General features: G+C 33.0%; 1 protein-coding gene and 1 pseudogene across 1 annotated transcript in view; both read left to right on the top strand.

The window, feature by feature from the left end:
* Nucleotides 1–23,946, top strand: part of PCDH15 (protocadherin related 15) — a 689,667-nt gene that overhangs the window by 244,415 nt on the left and 421,306 nt on the right. The window contains exons 4-5 of the mRNA XM_024744857.1: nt 7,296–7,456; nt 21,429–21,584. Of these exons, the coding sequence (XP_024600625.1) occupies nt 7,296–7,456; nt 21,429–21,584 (317 nt within the window). The remainder of the gene's footprint in view (nt 1–7,295; nt 7,457–21,428; nt 21,585–23,946) is intronic.
* On the top strand, nt 11,398–12,436 carry LOC112399590 (myeloid leukemia factor 1-like; annotated as a pseudogene).

Genomic DNA, 23,946 nt, shown 5'->3' with positions numbered 1-23,946 from the left:
AGAACCAACTACCGAATTTAAGAACGTGGAGGCTCTTAATAAGAACTAGACAAAAACTTTTCTGGTGAGACATCTGGTTGAAAGCCTCACTGGAATATTTTCAAAAACATGTAAGTTGAGGTGTGGCAGAGGGAGTATGAGCTACTCTTTTGAGGAGTTGTGCTATGAAGCAAAAATTCTTCATTTACTAACATAGCAATGTCATATAACAGACATTCGGTCTTGAATGTGCTTTCATTAGATGAACGTCATTTTTCATCAGCTTTGAGAGCAGGGGATCTTTATGGGATCACTCAATAAGGTTGTATAGGGATTTGTTTAAATCGAGAGAAAAGATTTCTTAAGGTGGAGAGAACAGCAGCTGCCAGTGGGAGGAAATAGGGGATCTGGCTCAATTTTTTAACTGCCATTCTATAATCATTATATTTTTAAAAAAATGTATGGTATGGTCTGTTTCTTTATTTCAATTGCATCAGTTTGATGGTCTGAAAATAAAATCTTGCAGTATTCTGAGAGTCTGAACCTTCATCATTTTCATATGCCTGTGAATTGGATATAGTATAATTCACTTAGCGTTTATATTTTATCATTTAGCCCAGCTGATAGAGTAAGTAAATGCTGATAAGCATTTTGACCTCAGTAATATGACCTCCCTTACTTGCTAGCTTGTTCACTTTTATTTACACCAGGAAGAAATGGACTTTGCTTCATGACAAATTCTCAGTGATAACTGTAAATAAACTGTTGCCCCTCCCACTTTTATTTTCTGTTATGCATATGCACAGTCTTCTCTTTTTCTGTTGGGTTTCATGTATGCTTCCTCTATCTTAGTTAAAAAAGTGATGTTATATTTTAAAATGTGTGGCTAGTGTTCCAAATTTAATGAAATAGTATGAATAACACCTTTATATGCTTTAATCTATACAAACTCCCATCCCAGTGACAGTGAGATGAAAAGTATTATGTATTAACTATGTGCTTTTACTTACATCCATTACTTTATTTTTCATAACAATGCATATTGCTGATTATAAGAACCTGGGAACTTGCCTAAGATCACAGATTTAGTAAGTAGTGGAGCCAAAATTTTGAACATAGATCTTTTGGCTTTAGGGCTGTCTTAGCTGTCTAATGCTGCATAACAACATTGAAATAAACAGTAGTTTACAACACACATTTATCATTTCACAATTACTTTGGGCCTGGAGTCCAGGCGTAGTGTAACCAGGTTCTCTTATGGTGTCAACAAGACTATAATCAAGGTGTTGTCAAGGCTACAGTCTCAGCTCAGACTTGACTAGGGAAGCATCTGCTTTCAAGGTAACTCGGGCTTGGCAAAATCACCTTCCTTGTGGTTGTAGGACTGAAGTCCTCTGTATCTGACTGCCTGTCATCTGACTACCCTCAGCTCTTAAAGGCTGCCTTGGTTCCTTGCCGTGTGAGCCTCCCAACATGGCTAATTGTTTTGTCAAATCCAGCAAGGGAAAGAGAGAGAAAGAGCTTCAACAAGATAGTCACTAGAATCTCATGTAACATAACCACATAATGTACACATAAATATAACTTCCCATTACCTTTGTCATATTATTTTGATTATAAGCAAGTCATAGGTCCCACCCATACTCAGGGGAAGGGAATCACATAAAACCAGGAGGCAGGCATATAGGGGGTACCTTAAGAGTCTGTCTACCATGGAACCATTTTAGCTTCTGTAAGCTCAGGATCCAGCTTCTTTCTTCAGTATTCTTCCCTCTGCCACAGTGGAAAGAAGGTACAATATTTGTCCCAAGGGATTCTAGGTTAGTATGTTCATTTCTTAAACTGATACTCCAAGTCTGACCTGAAGTTTTATTGGGTTATCCTTAATGTCAACTATCTATTCTCTTTTATGAGTTGTTAGCTATAAGGTCAGAGACTGTATCTATTCTTATGGCTATAATTTAGGAAAATTAGTTCTAAGGTCAGGTAGTTGATAATTACATTGTACTATTCTCCCTGTATCTTTAGAATTGTTTCCATTTTAACCCTTTAAATGTTGTCAGAAAATTGTAGGGCACAACAATCCAAATAATGAATTTATACATCAACTGGATTTTTGTGTGAGTTTCCCATGAACTCAAAACAAAACTAACAAGGTTTTTGTAATTTCACATTTTTTTAAAGATTTATTTATTATTTATTTTATTTTTGGCTGCATTGGGTCTTAGTTGTGGCACGCAGGATCTTTGTTGAAGTGTGCAGGATCTTTCATTACGGTGTGTAGGCTCTTTGTTGCAGTGCGTGGGCTTCTCTCTAGTTGTGGCACACAGGCTCCAGGGTTCGTGGGCTCTCTAGTTGTAGGATGTGGGTTCCAGAGCATTTGGGCTCTGTAGTTTGTGGTACGCAGTCTCTCTAGTTGAGGCACATGAGCTCAGTAGTTGTGGTGTGTGGGCTTAGTTGCCCCACGCCATGTGGGATCTTAGTTCCCTGACCAGGGATCGAACCCACGTCCCCTGCATTACCACTGGACCACCAGGGAAGTCCCCATAATTTCATATTTAAATTAAAAAGTTTGTGTATTTCCAAGGTAAACACAAGATATAGGGAAAGGATATCTAAACTGTGAATTAGTAAACCTGGGATTTGGTCTTGGATATGGTTTTATTAGCTATGCCACCTTGGTTATTTCAATGCTCGGGGTAGGGAAATTTGGAGATACCAGAGGTTTGGCTTCATTTTCCATATATATATATGATATATATATGAGATGGTAGGTTCTTTTCTAATACTAAAATTCTGTGATCTTATTTTTAGTTGAGCAAATGAACATGCCTTCTACATCAAAATGCATAACATACATACATTTACTTAAGATTTTATTTACAACAGCATAGAGATACTACCAATTGTCTAAATGTCAAGATATTTATATTAATTTCTAAGGAAAAACTTAAGACTAGAAGGGAAAAAAAATCCCTTTATTCTTAAAGTTTTATACTTGTATGCCTATGCCATACTTGATATATCACCTGTTATGCATCATGAAGTAAAATATAAGTAAATAAAAGGTATTGTTACTTAAGTAATGTGAGTGAAGTACACTGGAACAAAGCTGGCCATTTTGTAATGGTTTGTTCTTTTGAAGTAAATAAAATATAAATTTTAAAGACTAACATAGTTTTGCAAAGAAGTATGCTTTTAGTTTTTGTAAGTTTTAGTTTCATCACTATTGACTTGATTGGTATCATTTTCCATCTTTAGCAAATATTGTATGTGGCTAATATATCCCCAGCATTCAAACACAGCCCAATTAATATTGCTATTTTCTTTATGAAGTTGCTGGATACACATATATTTCCTTCCCTTTTACCAAGTAGTTATCTAGATATGATATGAACATAGGCTTAGCTAAAATGTGTAGTTTATATAATTGTAAACCAAGAAGTGTGAAAAATCAAGAAAAGTGCAGCAAAGTTTCAACAAAGATGAGGATTTGAGCATAAGAAGAGTTTTACTTAGCCTGATAATCTTGGAATCTAGATTTTACTCAATAAACAACTACATAATGGCTATGCTTACTGTTTAACCTCACTGAAAAACTATATATTAGCTGTAATTTCACTTTTTAAAAAACTTTGTTTTAATCAAATAATGTACATTTGGGAGCTTTGTTTATGGTTTCATTTGCAAGGAGTAATATACAAGAAAATGCAATGGATGCTTCTGCCTATATGATGTAGCTGAACATTCTTCTAGTTGACTTAAACTGGGGAAAGATTGTTGGGAGAGATTTTATGCAATTCATATTGGTTATACACCTTTGCATAATTAATTGTTTTCTAGCAAGTAGTGTGTTCTGTGCACAGAGTGATTTTCTTATTTTAATGTTTGGAATGAACCCAAACAGTCAGTTACTCTTTCCCTGTAGAACTTACTCTTTCAGAGTCATTGAATTAGGTTAATTAGAAAGGCAATGGACCCCTCTCCTCACTGCCACCTCCATAGCATTTTTAGAAAGTAACCCACTTGTGTTATAACTGCCTATTTAAAGAAGCAAATACAATTTTCAGGAAAATATTAAATATCCAGTTATGATTTAGTTCCTATAATAAATGTGTGTGTGTGTGTGTGTGTGTGTGTGTGTGTGTGTGTGTGTGTGTGTGTAGTCCCTAATAGAACCAAATGTGTGCTGGGGATGAGTAAAAAGTGTTCAAGCTAAAGATCACTACTACTATGAATTTGTTGAATAAGATCCTTTTCTTGCCATCAAATCTAATTTTAGTTTCTATGAGCAAAATCAAAATTGTGTGAAGTTAGAAAGTGGAAAGAGTGGGTCACTCCCTAGTGATAGCAGGGATTGCCTATCAATCCTTGGATGGATTGCCATCACCAGAGACAAAGAATTATCTTTACAAGTTTACCGATAGTGAGCATTCTCTCCCTACCTTCTAACTTCCCAGAGAGATTACTTTGCATTCAAATCCTTTGGGCCCCTATGAATTCTTCAGATGGCTTGCCACACATGCCTTAGCTTTGTGACATGAAGAGTAGACTTGGTTTGTAAAAACTTCTGGGACATAAAGTAAGTCATTTTGCTTTAGTTTCAAATGCTTTTGCTTCCAAAATGGAGTTAATGTACTATAATTAATATATAATATAAATATATATAATATAATTAATAACATTAACAACAATAAACATAATTCACATTTGTCAATTGCTTATTCTATACCAGGGACTGCAATCAGTACTTCACATGCATTATCTCATTTAGTCATCAGATCAACCCAACAGCTCTTCTTTGATGCAAATTATCTTATACACATTGGTAAATAGGGGAATGGAGTTGGTATAAGGAAGGGATTTTATTGATTCATATGGTATTTTACAGTATATTTATGTTTTAACATATTCTGGGCACATTTTTATCACAGTTAAAAATAAATAACTATGTAAGCAGATCTTAAGAAAAAAGCTGAAGATCTGCAGCAACTTTATTTAATGCAAGTAGAGTTTACATTAGTGGTTATGATTGATAATATGTTAATATGGAGAAGCTGTGGGTACAGATGAAGGAGGTGTGAAATTTTTTTCTGAGTTTAAAACAATAGATTAATGAAGAAAGCTAAATGCTGGATCGAATTTTCAATTTCATTGAAAAAAATCTGCATTTAGAAGCAAATGACCCTCAATACCTACTTCTTGAAGGAAGAAGCATAAACCCCAATATTTAAGGCTGTAAATATTGACTATGATGCTTGAAGAAAATGTCATTAAATACTTAACTGTGCTAGTATTTTGATTGTGACTGTTTCAGCTTTTGTTAGTGCTTTCGATACAAGAATACAAGTTTTTTTTTCAAGTGCATACATATGGTGCTATAATAAAAAATACCTCTTCCATTGTGGTATTGATTTTTGATTTTGTAGAAGAGAGAAATTGAAGGTGAGTAGTTATGTAATCTGTCCACTTTCACATGGCTCTTAAATGGTGGATCCAGGATTAGATTCTAACTGTCAGTTCCAGGGCCAGCTCTCTTCACTTCTATGACATGAGTGTCAAACTAAGTGAATTCCTTTTTCCTGATTTCAACCATTGTTTATTATGCCTTCCCTTCATGAACCTCCATAGAGTGTATGTACACTAGAGAAAGACCTGCTATTACTGCTGTTATGCATTATGAGTCAAGGCATAAATGTTAGTTGACCTACTTATTATACTTTATTTTTTTCTTAATCAGAAAATATAATCCCCTTTAATTTCTTAATTACATATTGAAAACACAGGCCAAATAATTTTTCAAAGGTTAGTTGTATGAAGTATTTGTAAGAGTGTATACTCAGGCCTAGAACATATTTGTAGACCAGAAAATGCCATCATTGTCTGATCTATACTTTTGGATGTAATATCTGTAGATTATATATTTGCTAGTTGAGTAAAAAAATAGCAGGGTCAGTTTCACTCATATATTTACATATATGTGTACTAGTAAGTGAAAAAGTAGAAGTAAATAATCTGCCATTTAGAAAAGTATGTGTGTGAGTGTATATTTAAACATTATTTAGATATATTGTTATAAAAGAATGGTTCATTTCAACATTCCCTAGTGAGATAAAGCTCATTAGTAATAACATGATAAAGAATTATTATAGATTATTATTATTACTATTATTGTTATTAACTTGCTGAGAAAAATCTTCCAGAGACCTCCTTTTTATTTGTAATTGTGCAATGATACAACATTGAAGCCAATTTTGTGCCTTATGAAAATGCAGCAATACATATTACATTATTATTCTTCAAGCTAGATTCATATTTATAGATTATATATTCTTGTATGCTATCCTAAGGCAATGAATTTTCTAGATATGTGACATTTATTCTAATGTCCTTAGGAGGGTACATTTTATTTGCATGGCCACATCTCTTCTTTATACCATAAGTTTAGTAAAATGGATCAGCTGAAAATGATTGCTGTAAGCTATAGTACATTATTGTTTGTCAAAGGGATCATTTCAGCATGGGAAAAAAGAGGGGATTTGAATTGCATCAGTGCTGTTTGCATTCAATTTTTAAAATAGATGGAATCTTTAACAGAGTTGGAGAGATTAGAGATCTCTTGCTTCAGCTCCTACTCAACAAGTGTCTACAATTCAGCCCATGGAAAGAATAATAAGAAAGCAAACAATGAAATGTCACATTAAAATAGTATGTTGTTCTAGTTGAGTACCCCAGACGTGTCTTAGGGAAGAATGGCTTCTATTGTGTATCTGAACACTAGTTTTGTCTTTCACATTAAGATTTATGGTTTATGGATTTGCTCTAAGATAAAAGATAAAGAAGCAGTTCTCACCATGGGAGTCTCTGCTACTTCTTTATCTCTTCCTTTCTCTTATTTTCAGGATATCTCTTTTCATATCAGAAGTCTTACTGAGTGAATTGAAGTATCAGCCTCTGTTATTATAGGCTTTTCTTTTGTTCAGGATAAAATTCAGTGATAACTCCTGTGAGAAGTGATGGACAGGGCGGGGAACAGATTCATGCTGTTAAAAGGATGCAAGAAATAGATGATGAGACTCACCAAGTGTTTGAATCTGTCTCCCACCTCACCTCCCAAAAATATCATTTATAAATAGCATTATAAAGGTATTTTTGCCTTTTTGAAGCAGGACATTTTCTATATCATGACAGATATGAAGTTGAATATCTTTGGTTTGAGACAGATTTGCAAGTCAGCTGGGGTTTAAGCATATGATCTTTGTTAAAGAATGCATACAGGTAGAATATATTTTCAAGTAATTCTCTTTGGTTTGCAGGTACTGTTCTGGTGGATAACATGCTGATCAAAGGGACTGCTGGAGGACCAGAGCCAACCATAGAACTCTCTTTAAAGGACAACGTGGATTACTGGGTATTGCTGGATCCTGTTAAACAAATGCTTTTCCTGAACAGCACGGGAAGAGTTCTGGATAGAGATGTTAGTACATTTTTTTTCTTTGTCCCTCTGTTACAACTTTATCATCATTTAAATATCTGCATGTATTTGTTGATATATCAAATTTTTGTTATGTAATTTGAGTTTATTTTCTGTGTTCATCAACAAAAACATTTTTTTTTAACTCCTTGAAAGAAGAATAAGAAAGAAAGAGGAACCATCTGTGTCTGAGAGAACCATTGTATTCCTCTTCTGACATCCTGGAAGCTTGTCAGACTTCTGAATAAGGAGAGAACAGAGTGCTCAGAATAAAGGGGTGGTAACCTTGGAAAAGCAGGATACGCACAGCCCAATTCATGGCAGAATTTGAGAGTACAGCTACATGTTGGCTTGAGGACAGAAACTTTAGTTGAACTACTAACAGGAGGGTGCTCTTCAAGCAGTAAGTGTTCATTGAGAGATGAATGACAATGTGCTTATAGAGCTGAAAAAAATTAAGGTGAGCAGAAGTTTCCTGGCAGTGTCCCAGTCCAGTCGCTCTCAGGTAGTATAACCTAAGTATTTAGGTATTAATAATACCTAAATAACCAAAGTTAAATGTCTTCTTTCTGAAAATGTTAAAAAACTTGAGTAGATTTAAGTAGCTCTGTAATGTAACTTTAGTCTCATTTATTTGCATTCTAGTCTTGAGTGCAGAGAAAAGTGTGTGTATGTATGTGTGTGGGTGTTATAACCAGTAATTGTACAGGACCTTGGGAAAACTTGAGAAGTACATCTAAACATGCCTACTCCCAAATTTCCACTTTATAAAATCGAAATGTCAGATATTCAACCTAGTGAACCTGAATCATATCACCACAGTGTTTGGGATTTATGATTCACTTTAAATATGTGTGAAGTAGATGATCCCTAATCTATTTCATATCTAAAATTCAGAGTCTTTAAGAGCTTTGTGTTGAGGTGGGCAGTAATAGGACTCTCCCACCAGCATGGGCTGCCCTGTACACTTGGGGAGGCCCATAATTCAGCTGACTGAGCAGTGGGGACAGATGTGAGAGGAGGATATCAGTGGAGAACAGGAATGAGTCTGTTGGCTCAACCGAGGGGGGAAAAGTCATCCTTGATGCTGTTCCCATCTCCATCATTGCCCTCACTCACTATGTCGTTTCATCATGGCAACATTTTTCACACCCCACAATTTACAGTTTTGTCTGGGTGGTTAAGAAGGTGTAAAACGGAATAAGGACAGTTGTTATCTTATAATTTATCTTGCCTTATCTTAATTTATCTTATAATAAGTCTTGCTTTTATGAAAGCAATTTGGATAATGGCACAAACTGGCAAGGTGCAAGAGTCTCCCTAAGCTGTGTTACTCACAGGTATCCTTTTTTTAAATTACATTATACTATATTATATTACACCTGGTTTCAGGTGTACAGCATTATAGTTCAAAATCTGTTTACACTACAGAGTGATCACCACCACAAGTCTAGTTATCATCCATCATCGTATGGTTGACCCCCCTTTACTTATTTTTTCCACTCCCCACAAGGCATCCTTTACTGGCTTTAAGTAGGAATACTCATATCCAAGTCATATGAATTTTATAATGTAACATGTTTGGAGAATTATAGAATATTTATCTATTTTAGGCCACTGTCATTTTATATTTTGTTTCCTTTTTTAAAATCACCTATGATTATGATAATTTACTTGTTTACTGGTAAATTGCTTTCTTTTTGGAATCAGTTTTTTTTTCTCAATTTGATGTTAAAAAGCATAAGTTCTAGGTCTGATTTATGAGTCAAAGGAAAAGATAACCTTCAGTATTCATAAAATGCATTCCGTGTCTCCAACCTACAACATTGTTTTAATTTTAATTACTTACCCAAAATCACCTTCACTTTTTAAGATACTTATCTGTTTCCTTGGTATTGTTTTTTAATTTCTGATAAGGGCAGCATTTATTGGACATTGGGCAAACTGAAATAGTATCATGGGAATACACTTAAAAATTGATTTGACCTGAAAGAAATAATTACAAAAATGGGCACACGTATCATTTAAAGAACCATCCAGGCTTGTTTTTTAACACAATTATCAAAAATAATTTCCTTTCGATTTAAAATGTTCTTTTGGATTAGAAATGCTATGGTTAAGTTAAACTTGAAAAGATGTTTTACAAATTAAAGTGTTGTCATTGGACACCTACCTGAAATTAGCTAAAGATGCTGGAGAATAGGACACCTAAAGAATATTAAATGTTAAATGAATATGGCAGAGGGAAATCTGTAAAGAAAAACAAAACAAAAGAAAACAAAAATATGCTTACATATTTGCAATGTATTTACCAATTGGCAAATCAACTTATTGAAATAATGACAAAATAGTAAATAAAAGATGTTCTAAACACTTATCTAATTATTTAGATAATTTATTTATAATTATATATAATTATCTAGATAAATATACAATTATTTATCTAAGTGAATTCAAGCCTGTATAGTTAAAGAACGTCATGACAAAGATCTAACATTGCCATTTTGTACAAGTACTCTTACAGGGTGATGGGACTTACAAAACCAGAATTAAAATAGACACAGGACTTGGGCTGGGCCTTCTATGAGTAGGGGCACTTTGCAGCTTTTTTTTTTTCCAAATAGAATTTGTGACCATGAAGGAGTGACAGATAAATAATAAGATGTTATGCCTTTATTTTCTTTCCTGGCAGCATTAGTTGAGAAAGGTTGATGAGGAAAATGCTTTCAGTTCAGGGTAAAAAATAATAATGTTATTTAAGAATGCCCTCAATCCAGAAATTCAAAGTGTGAGATTAAATGGTTTCTGTTACAAAATTAAGATGGTGGAACCCTCACTGACAGAGAAATCAGGAAGAAGAGAGGAAAAGCCAGATAGTAATACCAAATGTAAGATCAAGGCAAGATTAACTAGATAGAGCACGTATTTTGAATATAGTATCATTTAAAGTTAGCTGAGTACAGATGCTTTACAGAATTATTGAATGTTAGAGCTGAAAGGAAACAAAGTTTTGCTAATTCAGTATTTTCTTTCATGAACTGTGCAGTAGATTTAGAGATAAATATATAGGTAAAGGGCCAGTCTTTAAAATTTAGCACATGTCTATAGTAACATGAGAAAAATGAAACAAAATAAAACAGAGGAGTGATTTTTCCCCCAAAGTTAAGTGTATTCATTTTATTCTGATATCATCCCCTTTTCACATTTTTAGATTATTTGTTTTAGTTCTGTGAAAAATGCCATGATTATTTTGATAGGGATTGTATGGAATCTGTAGATTGCTTTAGATAGTATGGGCATTTTAACAATATTAATTATTCCAGTCCACAAAAAAGGTATATCTTTCCTTTTATTTGTGTCATCTTCCATTTCTTTCATCAACATCTTAGAGTTCTCAGAGTACAGATCTTTTATCTCCTTGGTTAAATTTATTCCTAGGTATTTATTCTGTTTAATGCAGTTGTAAGTAGGATCGTTTACTTGATTTCTCTTTCTGATAGTTCATTATTAATGTATAGAAATGCAACAGAGTTCTGTATATTAAATTTGTTGTATCCTGAAACTGTACTGAATTTATTTATTAGTTATAGTAATTTTTTTGTGAAGTCTTTAGTGTTTTCTACATATAGTATTATGTCATCTGCAAATAGTGACAGTTTTACTTCTTCACTTCCAATTTGGATATCTTTTATTTACTTTATCTCATCTAATTGCTGGCACTAGGACTTCCAATACTATGTTGAACAAAAGTGGTGAGAGTAGCATCCTTGTCTTATTCTTGATCTTAGAGGAAAAGCTTTCAGCTTTTCACCATTGGGTATGATGTTAGCTGTGAGTTTGTCATAAATGGCCATAATTGAACAGGCTGGCTCAGGATGCGGCCGCGGCAAGTTGCATCGTTTCCCAGTCTGTCCGTGAATGTCGCCACCTGAGACAGAGCCAGGATGTTCGGGATGCTGAGCAGCAGCTTTGAGGATGATCCCTTCTCTGATTCTTTTATGGCACACTGAGAAAGTATGCGACAGATGATGAGAAATTTTTCTGAACCTTTTGGAAGAGACATGTTCAGCATCTCTGTTGGTAGAGGAAGAGCTTGTAACCGTTCGGGACATGAGGATGGAGAAAACTCCTTGACTTGTACAGATGTCAACCCTCTTCAGTCAATGGACCAAATAATGTTAAATATACGAAACAGTATGCAGGAATTACAAAGAAACTTTGGTCACTTTTCAATGGATCCAAATGGACATTTGTTTAGTTCTTCCTCAGTTATGACTTATTCCAAAGTAGGAGATGAACAACCAAAGATTTTCCAGACCTCAAGTAAAAGTCGCAGGGCTCCAGGAGGAATAAAAGAAAGTAGGAGGGCACTGAGAGATTCTTGAGAGTGGACTAGAAAAAATGGCTGTTGGTCATCACCTTCATGACCAAACTCATGTCATTAAAAAGTCAAAGAATAGGGCTTCCCTGGTGACGCAGTGGTTGAGAGTCCGCCTGCCGATGCAGGGGACACGGGTTCGTGCCCTGGTCTGGGAAGATCCCACATGCCGCGGAGCGGCTGGGCCTGTGAGCCACGGCCGCTGAGCCTGCGCGTCCGGAGCCTGTGCTCTGCAACGGGAGAGGCCACAACAGTGAGAGGCCAGCGTACCGCAAAAAAAAAAAAAAAAAAAGAAAAAGTCAAAGAACAGCAAGACTGGAGATAAAGAGGTCAATCAAGAGTTCATCAATATGAATGAAAGTGATGCTCATGCTTTTGATGATGAGTGGCAAAATGAGATTCTGAAGTACCAACCAAGGGGACAGTGGTACAATCTAGAAAACTCTAGGATGTGAAGCATTGGTCATGAGAATTCAGGATCCCAAGAACTTAAAAGAAGGGAGAAATTTCATCTAAGTCCAGCCATTGAACGTGGGAGAAGATCAAATGTTTCTGTGGACAAACTCAACATCAAAGGATCACCTGTGAAAATCAACAAAAAATAAATAGCATTGCATTTGATTTGTTTAGTTTTGGTTGTTTGAACAGAGAAAGTAATGGTGCATAGTAACACATGTAAGACCAATCACTTGTTGTTAAATCAATACTATGTTCTTAGCAAAAATTAAAAAAAAAAAAAAAAAAAAAAAAAAAAAAAATTGGCCATTGTGTTGAGCTATAGTACCAATCTACCAACTTTGTTGAGAGTCTTTTTTATCATGAATGGATGTTGAATTTTGTCAAATCCTTTTTTTGTATCTATTGAGATGATCATATGATTTTTATCCTTCATTTGGTAATATGGTGTTTAATTTGGATTGATTTGCAAATATTGAACCATCCTTGCATCCCTGGAATAAATCCCACTTGATCATGATGTATGAACCTTTTAATGTATTGTTGAATTCAGTTTGCTAATATTTTGTTAAGAATTTTTGCATCTATGTTCATCAGGAATATTGGCCTCTAATTTTCTCTTTTTGTAATGTCTTTGTCTGGTTTTGATATCAAGGTAATGCTGGCCTCATAGAATGAGTTTGGAAGCATTCCTTTCATTTGTATTTTGTCTTGGAATAGTTTGAGAAGGATAGGTATTAACTCTTTAAATGTTTGGTAGAATTCCTTTGTGAAGCTTTCTGGTTCTATACTTTTGTTTGTTGGGAGTTTATTGACTATTGGTTTAATTTCATCACTAGTAATTTGTCTGTTCATATTTTCTATTTCTTCCATATTCAGTCTTGGAAGATTATATGTTTCTAATTTGTTTATATCTTCTACGTTGTCCAGTTTTTGACCTAAACTTATCTATAGTAGTCTCTTATCATTGTTTGTATTTCTATGATATTAGTTGTAAATTCTCCTCTTTCATTTCTAATTTACTTTATTTGGGCCCTCTCTCTTTTTGTCTTGATGAGTCTGGCTAAAGATTAATTTTGGTTTTCTTTTAAAGAAACAGCTCTTAGTTTCATTATTCTTTCTATTGCCCTTTAGTCTCTATTTCATTTATTTCCACTCTGATCTTTATCATTTCCTTTCGTCTAATAATTTTGGGCTTTGTTCTTTTTCTAATTCCTCTAGGTGTAAAACTAGGTTGTTTATTTGATATTTTTCTGTATCAATATAAATTTCCCTCTTAGAACTGTTTTTATTGTGTTCTATAGATTTTTGAAAGTTGTGTTTATATTTTCATTCTTCTCAAGGTATTTTTTTAAATTTCCTCTTTGATTTCTTTCTTGACCTATTGCTTTTTATTTTAGTACCATGTTGTCTCCACATGCTTGTATTTTCTGCAGTTTTCTTCCTGTAATTGATTTCTAGTTTCATACAGTTGTTGTGGGAAAATACCTCAATATGATTTCAGTAATATTAAATTTATTGAGACTTGTTTTTTGGCTAGCATGTGATCTATTATGGGGAATGTTCCATGTGGACTTTAAAAGAATAGGTAATTCTGCTCCTTTGGATGGGATGTTCTATTGCTACCTATCTAGTCCATGTGATACAATGTGTCATTTAAGGTCAGTGTTTCCTTTTTGAATTTCTGTCTGGATGGTATCCATTTGATATAAGTGGGGAATTAAAGTCCTCTACTATTGTTCTATTAGTGTTAATTTATCTATTTATGCCTTTTAATGTTTGCTTTATATATTTAGGCACTCTTAGGTATATATATGTTTAAAAATGTTATATCTTCTTATTTAGTTGACCTCTTTATCATCATGTAATGCCTTTATTTGTCTTTTGTTATACTCTTTGTTTTAAAGTCTATTAATTTAAAGTCTATAATTATGGCCTCATGAGCAATATTCTCTATTCACTATTGGACATAGGATAATAGTGGTCACAATAAAATCAATAATTCAAATTGCCATAAAAAATATAATTCTGGCACAGTCCTGTTATACTTATCTCAAAACTCTGGGCAAACTTTTAAAAGATTTGAATAGTGAAAAATTGTGTTCATAACAATCCCAACATTTAAGAAAATTTATGGAAGTATAGTATAGTTGATTTACAATGTTGTGTTAATTTCTGTTGTACAGCAAAGTGACTCAGTTATACATATATATATTCTTTTTCATGTTCTTTTCCATTCTGGTTTATCACAGGATATTGAATATAGTTCCCTGTGCTATACAGTCAAGCCTCGTTGTTTATCCATCCTTTATATACTAGTTTGCATCTGCTAATCCCAAGCTCCCAATCCTTCCCTCCACCACCCCTCTCTCCCTTGGCAACCACAAGTCTGTTCTCTATGTCTGTGAGTCTGTTTCTGTTTCATAGATATGTTCATTTTTGTTGTACTTTAGATTCCACATATAAGTGATATCATATGGTATTTGTCTTTCTCTTTCTGACTTACTTTACTTAGTATGATAATTTCTAGGTCCATCCATGTTGCTGCAAATGACATTGTTTCATTCTTTTTAATGGCTGAATAATATTCCAGTGTGTGTGTGTGTGTACACACACACACACACACACACACACAGCATCTTTATCCATTTATCTGTCGATGGACATTTAAGTTGTTTCCATGTCTTGGCTATTGTATATAGTGCTGCTATGAAAATAGGGGTGCATGTATATTTTAGAATTATAGTTTTGTCTGGATATATGCCTAGGAGTGGGATTGCTAAATCATATGGCAACTCTATTTTTAGTTTTTTGAGGAACCCTCTATACACTTTTCCATAATGGCAGCACCAATTTACATTCCCATCAACAGTGTAAGAGGGTTCCCTTTTTTCCACACCCTCTCCAACATTTATTATTTGTAGACTTTTTAATGATACCTGTTCTGACCAGTGTGAGGTGGTACCTCATTGTAGTTTTTGTTTGCATTTCTCTAATAATTAGTGATGCTGAGCATCTTTTTATGTGTCTGTTGGCCATCTGGATGTCTTCTTTGGAGAAATGTCTATTTAGTCTTCTGCCCATTTTTCAATTGAGTTGTTTGCTTTTTTGTTGTTGAGTTGTATGATTTGTTTGTATATTTTGGAAATTAAGCCCTTGTCTGTCACGTTATTTGCAAATATTTTCTCCCAGTCTGTAGGTTGCCTACAGTCTGTAGGTTGCCTACAGAAGCTTGCAAGTTTGATTAGGTCCCATCTGTTTATTTTTGCTTTTATTTCTATTGCCTTGGGAGACTGACCTAAGAAAATATTGGTACAACTTATGTCAGAGAATGTTTTGCCTATGTTCTCTTCTAGGAGTTTTATAGTGTCATGTCTTATATTTAAGTCTTTAAGCCATTTTCAGTTTATTTTTCTCTATGGTGTGAGGGTGTGTTCTACTTTCATTGATTTACATCTGGCTGTCCAACTTTTCCAACACCACTTGCTAAAGAGACTCTTTTCCCCATTTTATATTCTTGCCTTCTTTGTTGAAGATTAATTGTCCATAGGTGTGTGGGTTTATTTCTGGTCTCTCTATTCTGTTCCATTGATCCATATGTCTGTTTTTGTGTCAATACCATGCTGTTTTGATTATTGAAGCTTGGTAATATTGTCTGAAGTCTGGGTGGGTTATGCCTCCTGCTTTGTTCTTTTTCCTAAGAATTGCTTTGGCAATTCTGGGTCATTTATGGTTCCATATTAATTTTAGGATTGTTTGTTCCAGTTCTGTGAAAAATGTCATGGGTAATTTCATAGGGATCACAATAAACCTGTAGATTGCTTTGGGTAGTGTGGCCATTTTAACTATATTAATTCTTAGAATCCAAGAGCATGGAACATGCTGAATATCTTAACATCTCTTCTTTTGGATTTTAAATTGGTAAATGCACAAAGAGCTTTGACTTCTATTTCCAGGCCAATATCCATTTAACTACTAAGTTTTGTACCTTTATCTCCAGAGTATGTCTTGCATTTGCATCCATCAGCATAACTCCAGGACAGCCCCTCTTAGTTCTCACTTGACTTTGGAAAAATCTCCTAATAGTTCTCCTTACTATATTTCACGGTTCAACCTTCTCCAGTTTTAGTGTCTCAAAGCACAGTTATGACCTTATTGGTAGATGAATTCTCAGTGCAAACTGTCCCTTGAGGTTTCCTAGATTCAAGCTGCAGCCTATCTCTTTTCCTTTTATTTAGAAACATATATTCTCTAATCTAGGAAAACTGAACTAATTGCTGTTCCCTCAACATAATCTAACTTTTTATTATCACGCCTACCCTGATACTCTTTTGAACCTATACTTTGAAATTACCTTTATCCATTACCATCAGTTAAATGTTATCTACTACCAAAACATGTCTTAAATTTCTACTCTCTACATAAAATATTTCCTAATAGTAACGCTGGTACATAATTTCTTACTCCAAACTCCTAAGCCTTCAGAACTCATTTTTTTTTTTTGGGGGGGGTGTGCCATGCAGCTTGTAGGATCTTAGTTCTCCAACCAGGGATTGAATTCAGGCCCTGGCAGTGAAGGCACCAAGTCTTAACCACTGGACTGCCAGGGAATTCCTTCAGAACTCTTTTTTTTTTTTTGGGGGGGGTGTGCCATGCAGCTTGTAGGATCTTAGTTCTCCAACCAGGGATTGAATTCAGGCCCTGGCAGTGAAGGCACCAAGTCTTAACCACTGGACTGCCAGGGAATTCCTTCAGAACTCTTTTTTGACTCACATTATAGTTACCTATATTCATCTCATATCAGTTTTATAGGATTTGCTTAATGTAAAAGGACTGTGTCATATTAATCCCAACCCATGTTGAACTTTGCATAAAATAAGTACAATTAAATAAACTTAGTGTCCTTAATAACTGATTGTGAAAAACCTACACATTTCTAAATGTTACATATACCTAACAATATTTTCAAATCCGTACTTTCTTCTTTAGGCAACTTCTTTAAATATACCATTTATTTTGAAAGTTTAATTTATGAAGTACACTTATAACTCTGGCCAGCCATTTATGTTAACTTTTGTTTCATTGTTTAAAAAGTATTTCTACAACACAGTGGGTCTTATTTCTTTTCACTGTCCTCCAGTTTATTTTTAAAGTAATGAAGACTTTTTATTTTGTAAAAATAGTATTTATATAGGAAGAAAAATCATGATAAAAAACTTCCATTCCTGTGAGGAGTGAATAACATTTGCCTTTGCTTTATGAAAAATAAAATCAGTTCTTATTCAGGTTTGCTAAACATTTATTTATTAAGTAATCCAAATAATGTAGCTTCTAGAAAAAACTCAGTTCTCCTTAGACTGAATATGTATGCTATAATCTACACTGTTCGCATCAATAAATTATTTATAAAAGCTTCGCTTTGCAACTTAAGTGATTGAAAAATGTAATAAATGTTTTTCAAATTAAAAAATTCATACATATTTATTGGAAAAAAATTCTTCACTTACTTTTTACTCTTGGCCTTACTTTTCAAAGATAACCTTCATCAACTGTTGGTACATATCATTCCTGAACTTTATCTATGTAGGTCAAAATGTATTCACACATGTGTACTAACATACAGATATGCAAATATACATTCAGAGTACTATGCTGAACAGTTGTTTTTAAATTTGGACAATAGTTTGAATGTCTAGGTATATATGAATGGTAATCACCCTAAATAATTACCCTCAAACAGTTTATACACAGCATTTTTTTTCTGATTTGTTTCATGAATGAAGCAATTTAAGAGAATCGGAGAAGATAGAATTGCCATGACTTATTTTTGCCACCCAGTTATTAAAAATAAACCAAAACTTCCCTAACACATTCCTAAGCATTTTGGATTCCCTAAACTCTCACTAATAGACTTCGTGGAACTGTCTTTGGTATATTTATGACCTTCTTACAGAGCAGAATAGATTCTATTCCAACGTGAGATTACAGTGAATGCTGTATATTAGCCACAGGGAATTCTTGCCTTCATCATGATCCATTATGGTTGGAATTTATTGCAAGCTAAGTTCTATCCATGCTACTAACAGTTGCATAGGGGACTAAAGTTGACAGTGACAAGAGTTCCAGGTGACCTGGTTATATCTAATCTATGGGCACTTAGTGCGACTAAGTGGCGTTGAGTCGCAGCACACTACATCTGATCCTCTATTTACAAAGATTGTGACCTTTCTGTCCCATGCTAACACTTACTATAGAATTAGAAGTTGATATGGAATGGTTTTATAGGTCTCTCTCACAATATTTATAAGATAAATAACTTTAGAAGAACATAAATTGTCACCTGATTGTCTTCTGAGAGGTGTGCCAAGGGCTAATAGTAGAAATATTTATTGTTTTTTACTTTACAATTGAAATATGCAGTACTTTTCTTAAAAAGCCTATTAAAGCAAAGACTTTAAAACTGGTAGTAAAAATGGAGGTCATATAATTTAAATTCTTTCCAGAATATTTCTAAGACCTAGTCTTTTTAAGTTATCTTTTAGTCTCAAGCTTGCAGATTTTCAGTGATGGGGCTTAATTTTTTGGATAGTCCATTCTATTCTGACCCACTTTGGATTAATAGAAAATCTCTACTTATATTGAAAACATATGCTTTGTAATACTTTTTATTTATTGTTCTTATTTCTATACCCTGAGACTACAATGAATAAACTAATTTATCTTTTCATAACAACCATTCAGATGTCTGATGAATCTTGTGATTTTTAGTTTAAACATCTCAAATTTTATCACACATTTTCAGGATGATTAGACTTCACTTCCAATTTGCCCATAAAATGGTGCTTATTGTAATCCACCTATGTCTTCATCTATTATTAATGCATATGAAGTAGTTTGTATTATTATTCTAGTAGTCCATTTACAGTGTTGGCATGCAAACTCATCTTAACATGCCAACTCAAAATTTTTTAAAACTCAAAATTTTACAATTATATTTTCATATTAATGTTTGTAGCCACTTATTACTATATTTGGGCAATTAACTTTTTTCTAATACAAATAAGATTATTTAAATTTATTATTGTAAAAGTGTAGATTTTTGATACTTATTATTCTGATAAAATGATTTTGAACCTTGTTTTTTTTATCATTAAATGTAGTATATATCCTTCTGAACTTTGTAGCATTCACAGATTTTACACACATGGCTTTAATACATTTATATATGTCAGTGATTAAAAGTGAATTGGGGCAGACATTAGAACTCAGATCTGTATGGTACTTCACTAGAGACCTTCCTCCATATGATAATGATGCTTCAAGTTATTCTTTCTAGATACAATTATTCAGCCAGGTACAATACAATTCGATTGCATTTCTCTTTATTGGCCATAAAAATATCTTGATATTAAACAATGTTTTCTTCAGGTTAGGTATGGTTTCTACAACATTCTACTCATTAGAAATGTGACATTTTTATTGAACCTACCCTAAGTTCCAGTAATCATTGCTATATCTTTAAATTGGTTTTAATCCAAATATTTAATAATTTGTTTTATAATTCAAGATTGTCAGTTTGTATTTTTTTTAGATTCATGTTTTTTTACTTTTTTGGAGATTTAGCTTTTTATAAGTAAAAAATAGTTTACATCTGTTATGTGTTAATATGTGCCTAGCACAGGGTAAGCTCATATAATACTTATGATGATTATGTCATGTCAGTGTTTAGTATTATCCCCATTTTTAGAAGTGAATAAACTAAGCACAGAGAGAGTTTGCATCTAGATCATACAATTAGTAGGTTATGGAACTAAGGCTAGAAGCACAGCAGTACAACTCGGGTAGTACTCAGTCATCTGTTCTAGACACAGTGCTAGTTACTGGGTAGAGAGATTTAGTCATGACCAAAATAACACCCCAGGCTTTATGAAGCTTCCAGTATAGTAAAGGAAGACAAACTCAAACAAGTATATAAAATGTGTAATATGCCATGTGATGCATGAGAAATGTAGTAAAAACAGTAAATAAATAGGGGGAAAGTTGAAAGGACAGAGCAGACTGGAGGCATGGCATTCTAAACAGGGTGGTCAGAATAGATCATACTGATAGAATTATATGTACGGAAAATTTTATAAACTCAAAAATACTTTAAAAATCACAAATAAATATTCTGTGGTGTTAAACACTTTAACTCTAGAGCCAGAGATGTGTGTATCCCACTTCTGCAAGCCCTTCATCATAGCACCTGAGTAATAAATGCCCCCTTGATGACAATTCTCCCCTTAAAAGAATTTATCATAAAAAATAATTAAAGTTAGCCCATATTTATGTACAGTATGTTTACCAAGGTATAAACATTTTGCTTTTAATGACAAAAATTGACAATAATAAACATCTCATAAGTTTTTACTTTAACTATGCTATAGACTTATGATGGAATACAAAATATAGCTTCATAGTAGTATACATCAAAGTGCTATAGAAAATCTGTATTTGCAAACATGGGATGATATTCACGTGTGTGTGTGTGTGTATGTGTGTGTGTGTGTGTGTGTGTGTGTGTAAAACAGATGTATATTTGGAAAGAGGGAAAGATTAGCAAAATAAACATCTAACTGTATAGAATTAGGAAGTTTGATTGGGTTGTGAATGGATTCTCTTCTTTTGGTTATCTGTATTTTAGTTTTTATCAGATATGAACATTTAATATTTTAGCAGAAATATAGATTTAAACAAATGATATACCATGTTATACAATCTCTCTATCCTATGTATATTATCATTAATACGTTGTTTTTATAAATTAGAAGTTTATGTCATTGCTTCTTTGACTTTTGGAAGGACAAAATTTGTGGCATCCCATCAAATATCAGACATTAATTTTGTGATTGTGTTCATCACCAGTTTTCTAATTATGAACATAATACTACCTCAGACCCTATATTCTGAAAATTAAGCAATGAAATAATCATGATTGTCTTCACTTTTCCTTAAAATAAGGCAAAATGGATCAATTTTTATAGATTACTATCATTTAAAAGTGAATAAACATAGAAGATTTTATTAAACAAATACTTTGACAGTAATGAGATGCTTCAGTTTCAATTATTTTTTTAAAAAGATGCAATTTCTGTGTTTCAGCCTCCAATGAACATACACTCCATCGTGGTACAGGTTCAGTGCATCAACAAAAAAGTGGGTACTGTTATCTACCATGAAGTTCGAATCGTGGTGAGAGACAGAAATGACAACTCACCCACATTCAAGCATGAAAGCTACTACGCCACAGTGAATGAGGTCAGTTTCTATCCACTACTCTCTGCTTCCTTTTTATTGATATATGTAATTGACTGTATATTTTAAATATTTTGAAATTATTCCTCTATAATAACAATCTTAACTGTTTAAAAATATCAAGAAAACATTTTTAAAAATAGTGCTTTAAAAGAAATAAGGTCTGAGTGACTTCTGATACGATTTCAGGAATTCACTTTGCTACAGGAAAAAAATTGCTTTATTTATAATAATGGCCAAAATATTGGCATTTTTTAATCATCTTCAACAACTTAATGCCTGAATCTAAATACATACATGCTTACTGAGGCTCAACAGGTGCTATTTATTCTCATTGTAAAATGAGACAGATTTTTGTTTTGTATCTCTGAGGTGGTAGCAGTAATTCAATACTAGAAGAAAATATGTATTTGAGATTTTATTAATTTAAAGTTATTTTCTCAATTTTAAAATCAAGTTCTGGCATATTAAAAATATTTTAATATAAAAGCTAAATTCTTATAAGAAAATCCTTATCAAACTATTTAAAAGTATTTTTAAAGTAGTATTATTGCTTTTATTAGAACATGCTTTTTTGTTATTTCTTGTTTTACTTTGTTTTGTTTTCCCTTTGAACCAAAATCCATGGGCCAAGAACCCTTTTTATGTTATTTTTTAAAAATAGTGCTTACTCTATTAATTTTTTGTAGAAAAAATATAAAAAATTATAAAATATTTCTGAAGTATCTCTAATATCATCTATTATGTGTACTTTAGACACAAAAAATGAACTATATTTTTAATAGCCTATACTTTAGCAAATCATCTTTACCTCCATGTCTTTTTTTTTTAATCTTAAAATATGTACCTACTTTATAGGAGGAAGGCAGTATAATTTGGGTATTAAACACAGCATTGGGCCTATAACTTCTACATGCTTTTTGAAATTATTTAAAATGTATCTTATTTACCTCAACATTCTTCTATTCACTAAAAATTGAAGAAATGATGTTTCCTGTAATCTGAGACTTTCTAGATTGTATTACCAAAAACAAAATAATAAATAAAAGAAATAAAAGCTTTTTAAAGTTTAACAGTCGAAATTACTTGTTAGTTAATGCTCGACCTTTTTGAGCTAACTTTTACTTAATAGGCTTCTGCTAAAACAGACAAATGCTAATTAATGTAATTAATCATGTTACATGATTAATTATTTTAGCATCTAAAGCATACTTTTTGAATGAGATTTTGCTTTTTTGTTTGAGTGCTAGCTTTGAGTATAAACTAATAGATGAGTTATCTTAGGCAACATATCTAATTTTAAAATCCATTCCTGTACCATGTTTAACTGTTGTAGTTCATTTTTCATAAAGAAATTTATAATGTTCAATTTGAATTCAAAGTATCCTATGTAATTTGACTACTTCCACTCCCCCTCCAATTTTTTTCAGCACCTTGCTGAAAACTAAGCTTTTCAAACACTATTTTAATTGTGTCACTCTCCTATTCAAAAATTGTGTAATTTCTCATTATTATCTGGAAAAATGTCATCTATCTCCACTGGCTGATTTTCAAGCCCTTCCATAATCTGACCTTTTGTCAATGTATTCTTAACTTCAATTTCTCTCTGATATTGCCTCATTCTGTTCAGATTAACTTCCTCATGTCTTACAAATATATTCATTTCTTTGGCTTTGCTCACACTGTTCAGTTTACTTAGAATGGAATCTTCCCTACCTTGCAAGTCTCCAAGTTTTATTCATCTTTTAAAATTTAACACATGATCTATTTCCATTTCTTATTTCTATACTCATCTCCAGCTATACACATTGATCATCTTCAGTTTCTCCAAACTCTAAACTCCTATGTCATCTGGATAAATGTTAGAGTGATACAATTTATATAAACATTAAACATTTTATCTTAAACATTATTTGTAGAGGCAAGATTTCTTTACAAAGCTGCCTAATTATGGTTTTCTCTCAATGCATTTCCTAAAGACAACTGAGGCAATCCTATCCCACTGTTACTATGGTCATATATTCTATGGTTTGATTATGTAGAATGTGTGTAATTGATGATATTTTCCTCCATTGATTTTGCTCATACTCTCTCATATCTATTTTCTTGTAAAGAGTCCAAAGTTTATTTAAACATCAAAACATAATTATAAGAAAAAATGAAATTTAGCTATTTTTCTCATCCTTCATTTATCTGAGTAGTTCTTAGTTTAATTGGATTGAATGGGTTTATCTTTATATCTATATCTCTCCCCTGGGAAAATACATTGCAATTTTATATATACCCATATGTATATGTATATATGTATGTGTGTGTGTATATATACTATGTCTGTGTGTGTGTGTGTATATATATATATATATAT

Source organism: Neophocaena asiaeorientalis, unplaced genomic scaffold, assembly GCF_003031525.2.
Source record: "Neophocaena asiaeorientalis asiaeorientalis breed wild unplaced genomic scaffold, Neophocaena_asiaeorientalis_V1.1 scaffold131, whole genome shotgun sequence".
Taxonomy (NCBI): Eukaryota; Metazoa; Chordata; class Mammalia; order Artiodactyla; family Phocoenidae; genus Neophocaena; species Neophocaena asiaeorientalis.
The sequence above is the reverse complement of the archived record's forward strand: the minus strand, read 5'-3'. Positions and strand labels throughout refer to the sequence as shown.